This window comes from Eulemur rufifrons, chromosome 7, assembly GCF_041146395.1.
Source record: "Eulemur rufifrons isolate Redbay chromosome 7, OSU_ERuf_1, whole genome shotgun sequence".
NCBI lineage: Eukaryota > Metazoa > Chordata > Mammalia > Primates > Lemuridae > Eulemur > Eulemur rufifrons.
In genome coordinates this window covers 102,703,224-102,720,464 of record NC_090989.1, presented here as the reverse complement: position 1 = coordinate 102,720,464, position 17,241 = coordinate 102,703,224, and the positions used below count along the sequence as shown (strand labels likewise).

General features: G+C 37.4%; 1 protein-coding gene across 2 annotated transcripts; it reads right to left on the bottom strand.

The window, feature by feature from the left end:
• Positions 1–1,740: 1,740 nt before the first annotated feature.
• Positions 1,741–15,583, bottom strand: SSR3 (signal sequence receptor subunit 3). 2 transcript variants are annotated; one of them, XM_069473054.1, is made up of 5 exons: positions 15,418–15,583; positions 14,131–14,257; positions 7,892–8,028; positions 5,149–5,281; positions 1,741–4,089 (listed from the first exon to the last, which is right to left on the bottom strand). In XM_069473054.1, the coding sequence occupies exons 1-5, from the start codon at positions 15,548–15,550 to the stop codon at positions 4,023–4,025; spliced, it is 597 nt and encodes a 198-aa protein (XP_069329155.1). In that variant the 5' UTR covers positions 15,551–15,583; the 3' UTR covers positions 1,741–4,022. The 2 variants fall into 2 exon arrangements, with proteins under 2 accessions (XP_069329155.1, XP_069329156.1); XM_069473055.1 differs by having other exon boundaries at positions 5,149–5,280; positions 7,930–8,028.
• Positions 15,584–17,241: the final 1,658 nt, after the last annotated feature.

Below are 17,241 nucleotides of genomic sequence, written 5' to 3'. Positions count from 1 at the left end.
AATTTTCTGGTCAGCAGGTTCCCCATACAGAAATCACTTTGAGTTTACAGAAGAAATATGATACCATTTTAAAATGCCATTTTCTGTTACTATTTGTTACTATGTCCAGAATGTATTTCAAGGTTAAGTTCTAATCTTAAAATGTTAGTGGGAGGTATCAAAAAATTCTTTTTGATTGCTACCACCTGTATTCTAATAGGGAGTTTGGACTTTTTTGCCCAAGAGTATCAGATTAATGATGGAAATGGATCATTTTTTCAGTTGTTCATTGTGTACTCAAACCAGTGAACTACTGTATGTATAAATGAGCTGAGGTACTGTCTAATGGAAAATGAGATTTAACTTATTTGCTTAGAGTAATAAAAACATTTTGTGCATTCAATTTCATAATAGCTTTTATCTGATCTTTCATTATAAAAGATATGTATATTTTTTCATATATATAAAATATATACATACAAAATACATGAGGCCATAAAACGGGCAATAATCTAAGTAAAAACTATGTTGGTAGCTAAGCTGCACTAAATAGCCAACAGAAATAGCAGTGATCAAAAGATTAAGACTTAGATTGGAATCCAAATTTTTTGCTCTTATTAATGGAGAATATGATTAGCTACTAAAGATATTTCTCATTGGGTTTTAGAATACTCTGCACTAAGGTTAAAGCTTCTCAAACTTCCTTTAAAAAACCTGCAAATCAAAACCAAATATAAACATTATTGCTTTGTTGTGGGAACAGCCTGTTTTTTATATGTAAATCATCTTGCCATGGTAAATATACTAGATAATACGTTTCACACTTATATCCTTAAGAAAAATTTCCATGCACCCTCATTGTCTTTTCTCCTCTGGAAAGAATACCCTGGCAAAGAACATACCATTCTGAACAGTAACCTGGGTAGCAGCCATCTCTATACTAAAATCTCAGGAGAAATGCAAACTAGAAATCCTGTGGCTGGCTTTCCACGTAAGGACAGTCACTTCTTCATGAAGTGCCAACATCAAGAGGCAGAAGTCAGAGCTTGAAGGAACCTTGGCCATTTGCAAAGCTATCCCTCTTTGGCAAATGAAGAAAGTGGGCCTGGATAGATGAAAAAACTTGCCCAAACTCACACTGCGGGTTAATGGCAGAACCCAAGTATTTCATGTTCCAGTCCAGTGCTCCTTTAAGGAAAAGCTTTTTCTTCTTTTTAAGCTTAAAAAGTTAATTGTGAGAATTTTTAAGTTAAAAAGTTTAGGTATGAACCCAAATTAAGGAATCAGACAAGAAAAGTCAGAGAAGAGATGTAATGAAAACTCATGAAGACCAAGAAGTTAGTCTTTAACCATGTCCCTGAAAATCTACACCAACCACTCAAAAGACCCTCCTATAATCTTCAATTCTCACCTACTTGGGAGTCCAAGGCGGTGAGAGTAATCCCTTACAGCCCCAGTAGATATATCTGTAAATTAGTTTTCTCCATACATGTACACATATATGTATCCTTCCTGTCTCCAGAACAGTAGTGACTGGCATACACACTGGAAATGAAGAAACAGGGCGGGCAGGAAGGCACAGCAGGCACACAAAGGCAGAGGCCTGATGTCTGCTCTTTATTGTAACTGCTTTATGCCTGTCAATGCCTCACAGACATTTGACCAGTATTTACATGTGTGGGAAATTAAAATCATGGTTAATGTGAAATAATGTAATAAAGATGATATACTTATTCATGATTCTTATGAAGAAGTCCAGGGAAAATACGAATTTTCAAAAGCCAAGTTTAATCATACTTATTAAGCAAGAAATTTCACAAGAATTTTGAGTATAATTCAACCTCCATATTTCAGTTAACTTCGAAACTTGTTTCAAATTCTCCTTTCCAGGTTGCAATAATGCACCAAGTACGACAACCAGTGACTTTTTACTGGCTAAAAAGAATTTCAATCCAAGACTTTTATTAAGTTGTAAATGAGGAAATTAAAAACAGCTTAAAGGAAAATGTTGTAACACTAAGCTTCTACTTATCACGAGTGTGAAAAAAGGAAATTGCCTTGAATCGCAATTACAACAGAATCTCTTCTTTACTGCAGTTGGGTATGAGGTCTTTTTAAGATAAAAATTCTACAGCAGATTTTTACTATTTAAATCAGACTGACCACATCATAATTCTATGTGCCACATAGCTGTTGTAGACGATAGGGAGAGTACAGGGGAAAAGGTTCTGCAATTCTTGAGAGTAAAGTGCTGGTACAGTAAATCTTTAATGAAAACTGTTGAACTGTGAGTATATGCCTTATCATCTTATGCACAGAAATTTATCTAACAGTATAGAAAGTTAGAAAACATTATCAGGATTAAAAACAGAGCACTCTAGGAAAAATTCAGGACAGAAAACAAATTTTGCTTACTCATTCTCCTACAAATTTTCAGTTTACTAATTCAAGAGAAATTCTATTGAGCTATCCCTATTTCACCAACCCATCTAACCTGTATTATACCAAGAATGGTGGCAATTTTTTCCCCATCTCTACAGGCACTGCCATCTAGTGGCACGTTTTCACCAGCAATTTACAATGCTATTGCCCCAGCTCTAATAACAAATAGTAGACACTGATAGTCAATCAAAAAATCATTTTGTCAAATAAGCAAATGCATTTGCTACATAAACTCCATGCCATCAAACTACTGACTGGCTTTTTATCAAGTTAAAAAAAAAAAAAACCTCTTATGTGTTACCCTAATCGTACCTTGCAGTGACTCTCTTCAAGTTATAAGTAAAACTAATAACATTTATAACATTCATCTTAAATTTAGAAGTGGAAATTAAAGATGAGGAATATATTTCCCAGAGGTACTGCTTGTATGAAATTACTGGATGTGGTCAAAAGCTAATAGAATATGAAACTGTTTTCACCTGTGATTCTCTGTTTAAGTGACATAGGTTAAAGAACTACCTAAAGTTTTTTAAGTCATGGCACACAGAAAATGATGGTATCTGTACACATACTGGTTAAAAATACCAAGAGACTGCTCTCAGCTGGACCCCGAAGGACTGAAGAGATCAATATTTTGTTCACAATTGATGGGACCTGTGAACTGAAGGGAAAATTGGGAAAAATGCTGACAAGCACTAAAACCACTATAAATTCCTTAGAGAACTGTTAAAATTCCAGAACTAAGATCACAAAAATTACTTTGGTCTTTTACATGTCAATATTCAGGAAAGAGGTGTTCTCTCTTACTTAACATTCTTTCCGGGGTATGAGACCTTGGTCAAGGAAAACAATGATCCCTGTGTCTTAATAAGCCAAACGAACATGGCAGGGTCAAGCTGACCTCCCTGGCCACGCAGGGCCAAAGCCATACAGCTGAACAGTATGTGCTTTAACTCCAAAGGACAACTCTCATACGCCTGGTGCACTATTTTTACGTTACTACTTTGGCTGCTTTTTTTTTTTTTTTTTTTAACCAAAAAAAACCCCAAAAAACAAAAATAACCTTTTCCACAAGTTTCTCTTCCCCAAGTTGGAGAAATCATGTTTTAAACTTTGTGTTGTTTCAAATCACAAATTCAGAGACTTGTAAACACAAAGCTTCTGGTTCAATCCTCTGGGAAGAAGATTCATTATGATATTTATGGTTCAAAAAAAGTTGTAATACTGTGTTTGGAACACAGAGAACCAGTTATTAACTTCTTGCTACTATTTTAAATAATAACAGCTCAGCCCAGGTTACTGTGACCTCTGACAGATCAAGGAAACAAGTTATTTTCTCCTCTTGTGATTACAGCACATTGCAAGACACTTTTCGCCTTTTAATAAATGTCCTGGTACTGAGTTTCCCTTTCATTTAATTTCAACAAAGTATCAAAAAAAGCCAATATACAAATACTGAATTACATTCTGTTGGGGTTTTTAAACCCTCAAACTCCAGACTGTAAAAACATCTTGTGTGTCTCCCACCCCGACCACCCTGCTACTTTTCCATAAACCACAGGCCACCCATAGATACAAAGCCAGGGTAAACCTGTCATGGTCTACTTGGAGCCAGTAGACAGGAGGGCAATGAGTCCTGATGAAGCACTTATGGACAAAATGTAGTTCCTGTAGGAATTTAATGTTAAGGAAAAATTAAGAACACAAAATTAGTTTTTAAATAAAATAAAGCCCATCTCTTTGGAATGTACTGTTTCATTCCTGATACTTGGTGTAATTATAATGATATGAAGCCCCATTGAATGCAAACACAATTTGCAAGACAGAAGACCATAAAAAAATGAAAAACATTCACAGGAAATGTGTTCCAATTTTAAAAAGAAAACTCTTGAGACAGAAATCTAGAACACATGATCAAGAAGAACACATGTGAATTCCATTTAACCTTCATGAGAGAGGAGCTGATCAAAGAACATGGGGAGGAAAGAGAGACTTGTTTTCCTTCCCCTCCCTCTCCCTCAAGAACAAAGGAAAAATTAATCTCCCCTGTCATGCAATTTTGCTACAGTTGGCTTGTAATAGCAAGGAGGTTCTGAAAGCTTGCAGCTACTTCCAGGGTCAGAACTACGCCATTTTCAGCAAACACTCCTGTATTCCCAGAAAATACAAGTTGGAGGGTGTGTGATGTTTTATTACATCATAGTCTCCAATTGTTATAACTTTGGCTGCACATTCCTGGAAAACACCTTTAATAAATTACCTTAATTAGAGAAGACTGATTCTTACTCAAAAGCTCAATTTGAGAGTAGCTTGAAACACTGCTGAGGTATTATGGTACCTGTGTAATTGCACTGGCCATCTACCCAACTCCAAAGCCCAAAAATAAAAGCAGAAACAGGGGCTTATTCCAAAAGCTATCAAAGAAGGCAAGCTTGCTTTGGCTCTTTGGAACTTTTAAGTAGGCAAGTATACATAATCACATATAGAAGACTGCTGCATAATACTTGTTATTTATTATAAGTCACAATGCATAAACTTAAAAGAACTTTAAATCACACTAAAAGCTGTTATTTTAAATGTCCAGAAACTTGCCTGAAGTCAGTGCTATTGAATACACTGATTCCCAGAGCAATTTTTCTTTCCACTAAAATACCCAGACAAGTCAAAACCAAAACCAACTACTGTTTCTAGACTTCTAAAAAAGATAATCAACCTTTAAAAGGATACACAGTGGGGTTGAAGTTCTTCAATATGAAGAAGGAAGCAACAATGACCAAGACCAGGAACAGAGTGTTGTTATAGAAGATGGAAAATGTTGTAGCTTCATAGTCAGCAACTTCATTTTTCTTCCACAAGATTCTGGAGACAAGGAAACAAGTCAAACAAGTTTATAAATATGATTAAAAACTCTAAATACCACGTGGCTCTAGATCATTTTAAGACAAGTTTTTCCTTAAGTGTTCTAGGGTGACAATGTGTTTTTAATATTAAATTTAGTCAGAATTGGCCCCTTTCCTCCACTGAAAAAAATATTTCACACTCATTATTGCTGCTGAAGAAAACAGTCATTGGTTATCAATTTTCCCAGGCAGCCAGGGCTACGGAAGAAGGGATTGATTAATTACAATTGGCATGGTTTCCTCAGCAGCTCAAACAAGTTCTTTCTCTGGACCCTCACCTAAAACACAAACTTGATGGTCAGCAGCCTGATGGGGCTTCCTTGGCTATACCTGGGCTTGAGGCTCTCTACAGCCTTCAGTAACATCACACCTTCAGAACACAATCCGCAGGACAAATACCAGCTGTGGTCTCACAGAAGCAGATACTGTCAGCCATTTTTACTTACTTCAAACAAAGAATGTGCTCGATCATTAGGAAGAGTTTTTCTAACATTTGCAAAATGCTTTCACTTGTTATTTATTTTACTGGTTTTGGTATTTTGTCTTATTAATTTACTAGTACTTTATCAATCTTTTCTTTTACCCCCTTCCCACAGGCAAAAGGAAGTTCCATGGTGCCTGTGAATAAGGGAGCCTTTATTCCTCCTGGTTAATTAACTTTGTAAAGTAGTTTTTAAAAGGGTAGGTTGTGACCCATTAGTGGGACGTGAATTCAATCGAGTGGATCGAATGCCCAGTGAAATTAACTGAGTGGGTTGAGACCAGAATTTTTTTCAAATGAAATAGGAAGGAACAGAAAAACATCAAGAGTGTATTGTACACAGTAGGATAAATACTGTTTTGTGAAACATTTTCATGGGTGCATGTATATTTGGTCAAAAGCTAAAATATATTTTTTACTGTGGGTCATTATCAAAAAGATTGAAAGCCACTATTGTAAACACTTTGTCCCCAAAATAGATAACTCTACTCAAGAGCCAGGTGACACCCCTCCTCAATCCTAAGAACAATACTATGACTAATGTTATTGGCGATTGACACATTTTATGTACCAAGTGTTCTAATCCAAAGTCAACAAGCTTGGCTGTAAAAGAGCTAAATAAGCTGTAATAAGCAATTTGAATTTGGGTAACAATGATGCGCATCCCAGTTTAAGAAACTGTTCTAATGAATATAATTCAATAAAAAGGTTTTTTTTTTAAGTAAGCTAGATTCTCTAACCTCCATCCCTGTGCAAAAATATGCAGCCAGACCTCATTAAAGCTGCTCTCTGCAAAAAAGCCTTTATTGTCATAATTTTAATACTGTGCCTTCAGTTTTATAAAGGATCCATAGGAGATAATTATTTCAATAACGTTTTGGTGCCTTTCCAAAACCACTGCAGAAGACATTGTTCATTAAGTTACTCAGTGTCCCTTAAATAAGGATCCACTTGATAAAGTCTTTCCAAGATTCTGTGCCAGGAAAGTTTCCTTTCAGAAGGACTTGCACACTGCCTCTCTTCAGACAATGAAAGCTATGTGACCTCAGATGCTTCCCCCCGCACTTGGAAACTCAGAACTATGATTGGGGTTCAAATGCTGTAACTAACTTTACAGTCCTTGTTCATCCACCTTTTCTTCTTTTTAAATGGTTTCTGGTCTTTTAAAATTGTATTGTTTGTTTTATATGCACTTTGAGAAAATTGTATTAAATATAATAAATATATTATATGTACTTTAATATTTACAAGTTCCCAAAAGTCTTTCTGGAACAAAGTGGGGTAAAAATTCTGTTCCACAAAGCACCTTGTCGACACTAAAACTAAAGATCCATGAAAATCACCTGACTCTTGACTCTATAAAACTATCTGGCAACCCTGCAGCACAAGTTTATTCAGTCATTCAGGGACTTCTGCTACTCAGGTGTTAGACTGTTCAACGAGCCTTCTAAGAGCAGCTGACAGGAAAAAATGGGAGTGGAGCTAACAAACATGGCAGAGAACTCGATAAAAAAAGAGAAACCCAGTTCTTTCCTTTTTCCCAGCCAATGCAGATAACCAAGTACTAGATGTCCCTCAGGAAGCTCAGGAACAGAAATATTACCACCTAGGCAGGCTAACACATAACACACCATAAAACCTTTCAGACCCAGAGGGGTTAGGTGATAAACTCAAGGTCCCACAGCTAACAACAGGCAAAGCTAGCACTGGACAAAGCTCTGCTGTCTGCTAAATTCCAGCAGAGCAACTATAGGTATAAGTTCTCAAGGCAGGCTGCTTGTGTTCTTATCAAGGATCTGCCATGTATTAATCTAGGGCCTTGGGCAAGTTACCCAAGCTTTCTGTACCTTAGTTTCCTCCAGTGTAAAATGGAGATAACAACAGTACCTACCTCTTATGGCCCTTTAGAGGAATAAATCAAATATTGTTTAGCACAGAGAGAAGTATCTGGTAGTAATAAAAACTCCCAAAGTCAGCTATTACCATTCCTATTACTACAACTTCTACAATTCTAAAATTTACCTCAAATAATTCCAATATCCACATTCTCTAATCAGAAATCAAAATCTTGCTTTCTCCAAAGCACCCCCTTTTTTGATTTCAAACACTTTAAATAAGGAGTCAAACCTTTCATCTTTTTCTTTCCGAGACATCTTTCTATTATCAGCTTCAGAAAGTTTTCGAGTCACTTCTTTGGAAACAGCATCCTCCCTCTTCTGTGCTACTCTGGAAGGAAAAGAAAAAAAGAAAAAAGTTTTCACGTGCTATGAGTGAACATCACACACTCTCAGAAACACTCTGTACTCATATGTTATATTAGCAACTGAAAATAAGCTGGACAGGAAGTTCCAACTTTATTACTGTACTAGCCAAAAAAGAAGTTGTTCAAGAAACTTCCAAGATGTGGTTTATAAGTTACATGTTTTTATTTCTTAATTCTCTTAAAAGGAGAATTTTCCAAAGTTTAGGGATTTAACATGGATATAAAAGTCAAATGCTATTAGTGTAATTTAGTTATGAATAGCTCCATTTTGTTTTATCCTATAATTTAACTATTCAACAAATAAATTTCAAAACGCATTAGCAAATGATATGATTTCAATTCCAAGTAAATAACAGAAGAGAAAACTAGGCTTAATAAACAAAGAAAACAATAGCTGAAATATCTTAAAATAATGCATTTAACTCCACTCCAAAGGACAATTTCACTATAAAGAAATAATATCACGTGGTCAGGGACTGTCCACATCACTTTGTTAAATTAACCACTGGTTGGTGGGTTGCACCAAAAGTTAATAATGGAATCAGTCAGAAAAGATTGAAAGTGTTACTCAAGAACTCAGAATGAAATATTCAGTGAAGGATGAAGGAAAAAATTCAGGTCAGATGAAGGAAAAAAACTAAATTTATACTCATCAAAAGAATCTATAGATGAATTTTATCAGATATGGTTGCTAGTGAAAGAGGATAAAATTTAAACTAGGATGAAAGACAAAAAGCTTCCCACACACTATGACACTTAAATCAACACGGTATATTTTTCATAACGTAAGAGAAACTGGTTAGCCATAAATATAAAAAACTAATAACTGACCACAAGCAAAATTTAACAATTACCTAAAAAGTCCCATTATGACAGCATTCAACACAATATCCCAACAGGATATGGAACACGGAGATAGAAATCTGTTCACGCTACAGGAAAGCAATCAAACCTTCGTTACTATGCTGTACGTAGTTCTAGTCAGTGTACCTGAAGAAAACTGTGGAGAAATTAGGATCCCAGCAAAGAAAGCCCAGTATCATTCAAGGCAATAGTTTTCAATCTTTCTTCAACCGCAATAGTTTCTGTGATACAAGTTAAGCACAAACTGTAGCTGATTTTACCTATGTCTCTATCTCTAGTTCACTCAAGAACTGAGTCAGAATTGACATTGTTAAAAAGAAAACTACTGTATTTTTTTAAAGGCTTACAAAGTTACTTTTTACTTTGTTACCCCACACAAATTGATAACTGGAGAGAGGAAAACTGGTTGCTCTAAAAAAATAGATAAGAGGAAATAAATTCTGAAACCTAATGAAATGGCAGCTAAGAGGGCAGAAAGCTACCTCTTTAAGAGATATTTCAGGACACTACAGTGTACTTTTTACTCCAAAGATCCAAATTCACCTGACTCATATATCATGTAGAAACCATCTTTTCAGATGTTTCTTTCATTCCTGAGACACTAGGTTCCAAAGGCTGAGATTCTTTTCTCAAGCAGACCAGGCACTAAGTTAAGTGTTTCTTGAACTTAACATCAGACCACTTTTTCCTACAAAAGACCAACTGAAATGAAATGGATGTGGTTTACAGAAAACCGTCTTAGCTGAATATAAAAAATACACATACACACCTCCCCCCACCAAACTGTCATAGTGTTAGGACACAGGAATAAACTACTATATTTTTCAAAAGGATTGGTTATCTCCATGCATCTTTGGGACAAATAGTCAAACTAACTGTTCGCAGGACAAATCTTTCTGAAAATACTAAACCAGATAACTAAGTAATTTCTCTTCTAGGTCTAGAATTCTATACTCCACTACCAGAGCCATAACAAACACACTGTCGCTTTACTGTAACTGAAGAAGGCCCCTCTCCTCTGTTTTAAGGCTCTTAGAAAATAAACCTCACTCAGTGCTGAATACTCTAAAACAAGATAGAGGTCACTCTAGTGACCTAGCACATAGTCAACTGAAATAATCCAGAAAATCAACTATATTTTCCTTCTTTTACATCAGTATATCAGAACCTTTCCAGGATAAAAACAAGTGTTAATACTTAATTTTTTAAAATAAACACATTTTTGCAAACATTTTTTAAATTATGCTACCTTTTTATAAAAATTCCTAAGGGCTCTCTTACCCTCAACCTCTCCAACCATGCATTATTATGTGCCAGACACTACGCTTAACATGTCACACATGATCATTTTTAATCCTCACCAGCGTCTGAGGTACCATTAGTATCTCTATTTCACAGCTCAGGAATCTGAAGTCTACATAGGTAAAATATACGCCCAAGCCACACATTTAAGAGTAGCAGAGCTCAGGCTGGAATCCAGATTGTCAACTCTTGTTGCCATCTTCCCTCTACTACTAACACCTACCCACACTCAACATCTCGCTGGATCTTTGAGCCTTAGCCATCTTGCAAATGTGTAGGAGTTTCCATGTCAGTAGCAGTATTTAATACTAAACCAAAACTATGACTAAAAAAAAAAATTCTACTCTGAGAGAGTCTATTAAGTCAGTAAGTCATTAAAATTTTACTGAACTAAATGTACCATCAACTGTTGTAAGGGATATAAAACAAAATATATGGCAGTTGTCCTCAAGAAGCCTAAAGTAGAAATGAGAAAGTAAAAAGAACATGATTTTGATTCCAACGAGGTGAATGAAAAATGATACATGAACAAGTGAAAAATGCCAACTCTCAAAGCGACTGAGTTCCAAGGAGATCCCAAAGGATGGGTCATACAAGATGCCCACTTCTGAGGGCTTCTCTATCCACAGATGGCCATGCCTCAAAAGAAACACAGTCCACAAAAGCAGAGGCCAAGACGGCTGAATCTTAGAATGCAGAAGCTGCCAAGCAGAAAGATGACAAAGATGACCCAATTACTCTGCTGGTCTATCATAACTGCAGCCACAAAACCTGAGCCCCTGTGTGTCCAGAATGATAGTGGGGAAAATACCATGGCCACTTTCAGCCACTGAGACCATTTCTGGCCATTTCTTTTTTTTTTTTCAATTTAATTTTACAGAATCAAAGAGTCTAACAGTATATCTTGTTAGATACAGTATGTCCTCATGATGTATACATTATTTCTTGTACAATGATATGAAATAATATGGGAAATATTCATGATAAATTATTAAGTGAACAGTGCAAGTTAAAAACAACAGTTTCATATTTTTTCCCCACCCCCCTTCCCGAGTCAGCACCTTCAAGTGTTACCACTCCCCAAACGGTGCGCAATGCACTCATTGTGTAGGCATACCCCCATCCTCTCCCCCACCCCCCACCTCAGTCTGATGTCCAATTGGTGTAGTTCCCAGATTTGTATTTAGGTGATGATCAGGGAAACCAATTTTCTGGTGAGTACATGTGATGCTTGTTTTTCCATTCTTGGGATACTTCACTTAATATAATGGGTTCCAACTCTCTCCAAGAGAACCATAGAGATGTCGTATCTTCATCATTCCTTCTAGCTGAGTAATATTCCATGGTATACATATACCACAGTTTACTAATCCAATCATGTATTGATGGGCATTTGGGTTGTTTCCACATCTTTGCTATTGTGAATTGTGCTGCTATAAACATTCGGGTACATGTGTCTTTGTTACAGAATGACCTTTTTTCCTTTGGGTATATGCCCAATAATGGGATTGCTGGGTCAAATGGCAGGTCTACTTGAATCTGTTTAAGATACCTCCATAATGCTTTCCACAGGGGTTGCACTAGTTTGCAGTCCCACCAGCAGTGTATTAGTGTTCCTGTCTCTCCACACCCACGCCAACATGTGTTGTTTTGGGTTTTTTTGATAAAGGCCATTCTCACTGGGGTTAAGTGATATCTCATTGTGGTTTTGATTTGCATTTCCCTGATGATTAGAGATATTGAACACTTTTTCATATGTTTGTTAGCCATTTTTATATCTTCTTTTGAAAAATTTCTATTCATGTCCTTTGCCCACTTTTTGATAGGGTTGTTTGATTTTTTCTTGCTGATTTTCCTGAGTTCTAAATAGATTCTTGTTATCAGTCCTTTATCTGATGTGTAGTATGCAAAAATTTTTTCCCATTCTGTAGGTGGTCTGTTTATTCTCTGGACTGTTTCTTTGGCTGTGCAGAAGCTTTTTAATTTAATCATGTCCCATTCATTTATTTTTGTTGCTGCTGTGATTGCCTTGGGGGTCTTCTTCATAAATTCTTTGCCTAGGCCAATGTCTGTAAGAGTCTTTCCTACATTTTCTTCTAGAATTCTGATCGTATCACGCCTAAGGTTTAAGTCTGTTATCCACCGTGATTTGATTTTTGTGAGAGGTGAAAGCTGTGGGTCCTGTTTCAGTCTTCTACAAGTGGCTAACCAATTCTCCCAGCACCATTTATTGAATAGGGATTCTTGTCCCCAGAGTATATTCTTTCCCGCTTTGTCAAAAATTAGGTGACTATATGAGGATGGTTCTATATTTGGATTTTCTGTTGTGTTCCACTGGTCTGTGTCCCTGCACTTGTGCCAATACCAGGCTGTTTTAAGAACCACGGCATTTCTGGCCATTTCTTACAATAAACTCCTGTTAACTGAGATCATCTCAATAGGTTTTTATTCCTCCATCCCAGAAGGAGTCTAACATGGGGACAACAAAGCTCAAAAAGGCAAAAGAATGATCAAAGTCAGGAAGGATTTCTTTGGAAAAGATTCCTAGAGGTTTTGAAATAACAGACATGTAAGAATGGAAAGGAAGGGAAATACTCCTGAATGGGGGAAGGTACAAGTCACATTCAAAGGATGACACAAAGGCAGAGTCAGAAAGCTTAAGACCCAAATCTAAAAGATGAGGATAGACTCATAGAAAGCAGACAGATGACTTGCATTCCAAGGGTCTGGAAGAATTTGCCTTTAATGCATTGGAAAAAGATGGCCATAATGAGTTAAGAGAATGATATGATAAAAAAATGACGTCGAACGATGAAGAATACAGACTTTTTATCCTATAAAACAAGGATAATATTTGTGCTTTATATGGAAGATGTAAGGATTACATAGAGTAACATGCTTTATATAGTGCATGGCAAGGCAGTCCTTAAAATTTTTAAGAGACCAGATGGAGACTGCTACAGCAATCCAAATAAAAAGTGTCCAAACTAGAGTGGGAACTATGGAAATGAAAAGATAAAGAACATACAAAGTATGCTGGCACTTCAAGTCTCAGCAAAATTCCAACTGTCTTTAAGAAATTATTTCCAAAGAAATATAACACCTAGAAGGCCCCATTAAGGAAGCAGGAATATCCTGCTATCCCCTAATCAAGTAACAAAAAGTGCATGAAAGCAATTTCAAAGGGTGCCTTTTACAATTAAACAATAATTTATACCTAATTCCAATAAAGACCATGACACTCAGAAATAATAAAAGTTACCTACCATCTTTCCTAAGTCTGGACTTCCCCCACATTTTAATCTTTATGAAACCAGAGTATATAATTGCTTATATTAATAATTAATGTACAAATTTATTGTGGTAAGGCTTGTATTCTCCTCTCCAAAAGCTACTCCTAAAATAATTATATATTTTATAATACATGTGATCTTAAAATAGAAGAAATAGAGTTAACCTTTACATTTTATACACTTGTAAGAAAAAAGTAATTAGCCTTGAAAATGTCAGGGTTTAATTTTAAAAGACCATTTCTTTCACCTGCAAAAATAGTACATGAAGAGCCCAGAACAATTCTTTCCAGAAAGAATTCCACTTGGCTTCTGAAATGTTAATTTACTTGATGGGGTTGTTTTTCTGATGAATCTCATATTAAAGCTAGTGCTGAAGTGTTCTAATTCCAGCATCAAACCTACTTTCATAGTAGTGTCAGATTGACCACTGTCTCTGCTTCAGTGAGTTAACAATTCTTCCTAGCATCAGTGTGCCTTCCCCCTCAACTATACACACACCACACACACACACGTAAATCTCAAATGCTTATTGAAACCAACACATATACAAATGATCTTTAAGGAAACATCCCATTATATAAAAATGCAATTGAAAAATGTACTTACTTGTGCTTGAGAACAAATTTTACATTCTTGTATGCAAAGGCTACCAAATATGTGCTTACTAGGGTCATCACACTATACAGAACAGCAGACTGAATAAGATCCATATGCCATATTCGCCAATATAACCCTGAATTAAGATGGGGGAAGGGTATAAAAAGAAACAAAATATTACCACCCCATAACAAAATCCTGCTAAATTAATTATAGCTAAGCCTGATGAAATACATTTGGGGTTAGGGAAACCAATACAGTATCTCAACATCATCACAGGTGAGACAGCCAGTAAAAACAGTTACAGTATCAACCTTGCTTTCCCAGTTCAGAGCACTTGAAAAAACATAATCTTCCTATTAGTCCAGATGAGATTTCTGCTTCTTCTAAAACGAGAACTAGCTCAACAAAATCACAATTCAGACTTCAAATTTCATTCATCAGGGTACTACTGAGCTAAATACAGGCCATTCCAAAACAGCCACGTGCGGTCCCAAACCATAGTTTACTTGCTGACGTGGCTGTTATCTCAAATCAAGGCAGTGCTTTGTGGGATAGCTTCACACCACGTTTATTGCCACACTGGGTTTTATAAGAACAAAAGAGAACACACATTTGGATTTAACTGACCAACAACAGTGCAGCAGTGTGAAAGACACGAGATTCAAATTCGGGAACCCTGAGCTCTAAAAATAATCTTGGCTAAGTGTGCAAACAGCTTCCCAACAAGGCGAGAATTCTAGAGTTGGCCTTGTAGGTTTATTAAAATGTCTAAATAAGGTAGATTGCTGACTCCTGCCATTGCTTCAACCTCTCTCATTCTGCAAATTAGGAAAATTATGCTCATCGGTGTGAGGTAGTTCACGTGAAGACACACTTATAATTCTGAGGATTACTTGGTGGCTGGCTCTCCTAATTCATTAGTTTCTCCAAGATAGTAAGTTTAAGATTTCGTAACGGCAAACGCCAGTTGTATGGAAAAGGACAGCAGGCACTGAAATACACAAGTAATTAACTCCAGCGTCTGTTTTAAATACAGATTTGGGGCCGCCATCCCAGAACTAGTGACTCTCACTCCGGGGGTGGGGCCCAGAAACCGGCGCACTTTTAAAAAGCGCCACAAGTCACTTCCCTGAAATGCCGCCCACAACAATCCCAACCGAGAAGAGGCTACGTGCCTTCCCGAGCTCAGGAGAACTGGGGAGGCCGCCGGCCCGCCTGGCCCTGCCACGTCCCAGCACAGCCCAGCCCGACCTGCCCGAGGCCTCCCCCGCTCGCCTCGGTCCCAGCACTCACAGATGGGGATGGCTGACACGATGAATGCGTTCCCGAAGAAGAGCGCGGAAGACTTGGCCGAGAGGTTGCGGCTGAAATCCTGCAGGAGCAGGTCCTCCTCGGACTGCTGCTTAGACCCGCCTTTGGGAGCCATGGCGGAGCGGGAGCCGAGGACCTGGAGGGAAGAGCCGGACGCGAAACCCGGCAAAGGCCTCTGGCCCCGCCCCCACGGGCTCCGTATCCGCTAACGACCCGTCAGCGCTCCGCGCAGAGGCGGGACCCGGCTCGGCCCGGAGCAAGCTTCCCCATGATTGGCCAGCCTGCCGCCGTTGCCTAGGCTTCCTGGCGTGATTGGCCGAGCGGGCCAGACTTCCGGAGTCCTGGCAGCCACGTGACTCGTCTACGTCTAGGAGAGAGAAGGGTTTTGTAGTTTAGTGGGTGCTTTTTTAAAAAAAATTAACAAAACTTTATTGACGTTCCATGTCTCAGCTGTTGACAGACTCACGTGCTCCAAACCTTCAGAATTCTAAAATAAAAAACTCTTTTCGCCCCGCGTCATGCATTCATTAACACAACGAGTATATGGTTAATACCCTCGGTGTGTACCCAGCATAGGGGCACTGGAGCAAAAAGAAGAGAAATATACAGCTAACACGTCTACAATCCCTTCTCCTTTACACATCCACATCCACATCCACATCCACATTTCATTAAATACCTTGAAGAATCGTATGACATACACATCACTGCCCCCATTGCAGATGAAGGACCTAAGGGTGGGTGGGAGACAACCAGTGCTGATCTCTAAGGTGTGACCCCTTCTCACCAAATTAACAGGCTACCTCTACAAAAAAGAAAACGGCACTCTTGCTTTTAAGAAACTCATGATCTCACTGATGGAGGTAATATTTAACATGTTCAATACATTTACAAATTACTACTATTTTATTTTATTTCATCGAAACCTTTGGAATAGCATGGGCTCCAAAGCCTTTTCTAAATAAAACATGATACTCAGTAAACACAACAAGTTGGTTGGGCAGGACTCCTTTTCTGAAGCTCAGAAAGATTAAATATGCCTATTAAAACAGCTAGATGCCATTTTTAACTCATCAAATTATCACCTTTTCTTTAAAAAAGAATACTCAACCACATGATTCTCAAAAAAATGCTTCTTTCCTCTACGTTACTGAAAACACTCAAGTACATCAGGCACAACTTTTCCGGCTTCCCTATCAACAGTTTTCCCTTCTTCACCTTAGCCAAATTGTAATCGACTTTCCATCCTAATTGCACTTTTTGACTTCAATCTATTCTCTACACAGATGCCAGAGTGAATTTTCCTGAAACATAAACCCTTACATTATCTACGGCAAGTATTCTCAGATGTAAGAAGTTTTCACCAATTCACTGCAAAATGAAAAAGAAAAAAATACACCATTTAGTGAACTTTTCAGAAAACCAAAAGTATTCTTTTTAAAATATCTGGGTTTATGTCCATTTTTTCTGTTAAAATGCTCTTTCTTTTATTATACGGTGATAGAAGAAACTCTTTATTTTCTCTTACAACATACTCCTATCCTGGTTTTTCCTACCTCAGTAAATCACATCCTTTTTCACCCATTTGCTCTGGTTAAAATGCTAGGTTTCAATACTAATTTTTTTTTTCCTTCTACATCTATGACCAATTCATAAACAAAACATTTTGGTGTTTTTTTTTTTCTTTTTTTTTTTTATTTCAACTTATTATGGGGGTACAAATGTTTAGGTTACATATATTGTTCTTGCCCCACCTCCCCGCCCCAGTCAGAGCTTCAAGCGTGTCCATCCCCCAGATGGTGCACA

What these genes read in the sequence shown, in the direction of transcription:
- SSR3 (XM_069473054.1), bottom strand. Translation starts at nt 15,550, where the DNA reads ATGGCTCCCAAAGGCGGGTCTAAGCAGCAGTCCGAGGAGGACCTGCTC. An exon ending in AGTGTTTGAAATCAAAAAAG is followed by an intron (nt 5,282 to 7,891) that starts GGGGTGCTTTGG and finishes TCCTTGTCTCCA; the next exon opens with GAATCTTGTGGAAGAAAAAT. An exon ending in AAGAACTTCAACCCCACTGT is followed by an intron (nt 4,090 to 5,148) that starts GTATCCTTTTAA and finishes AAATTCCTACAG; the next exon opens with GAACTACATTTTGTCCATAA.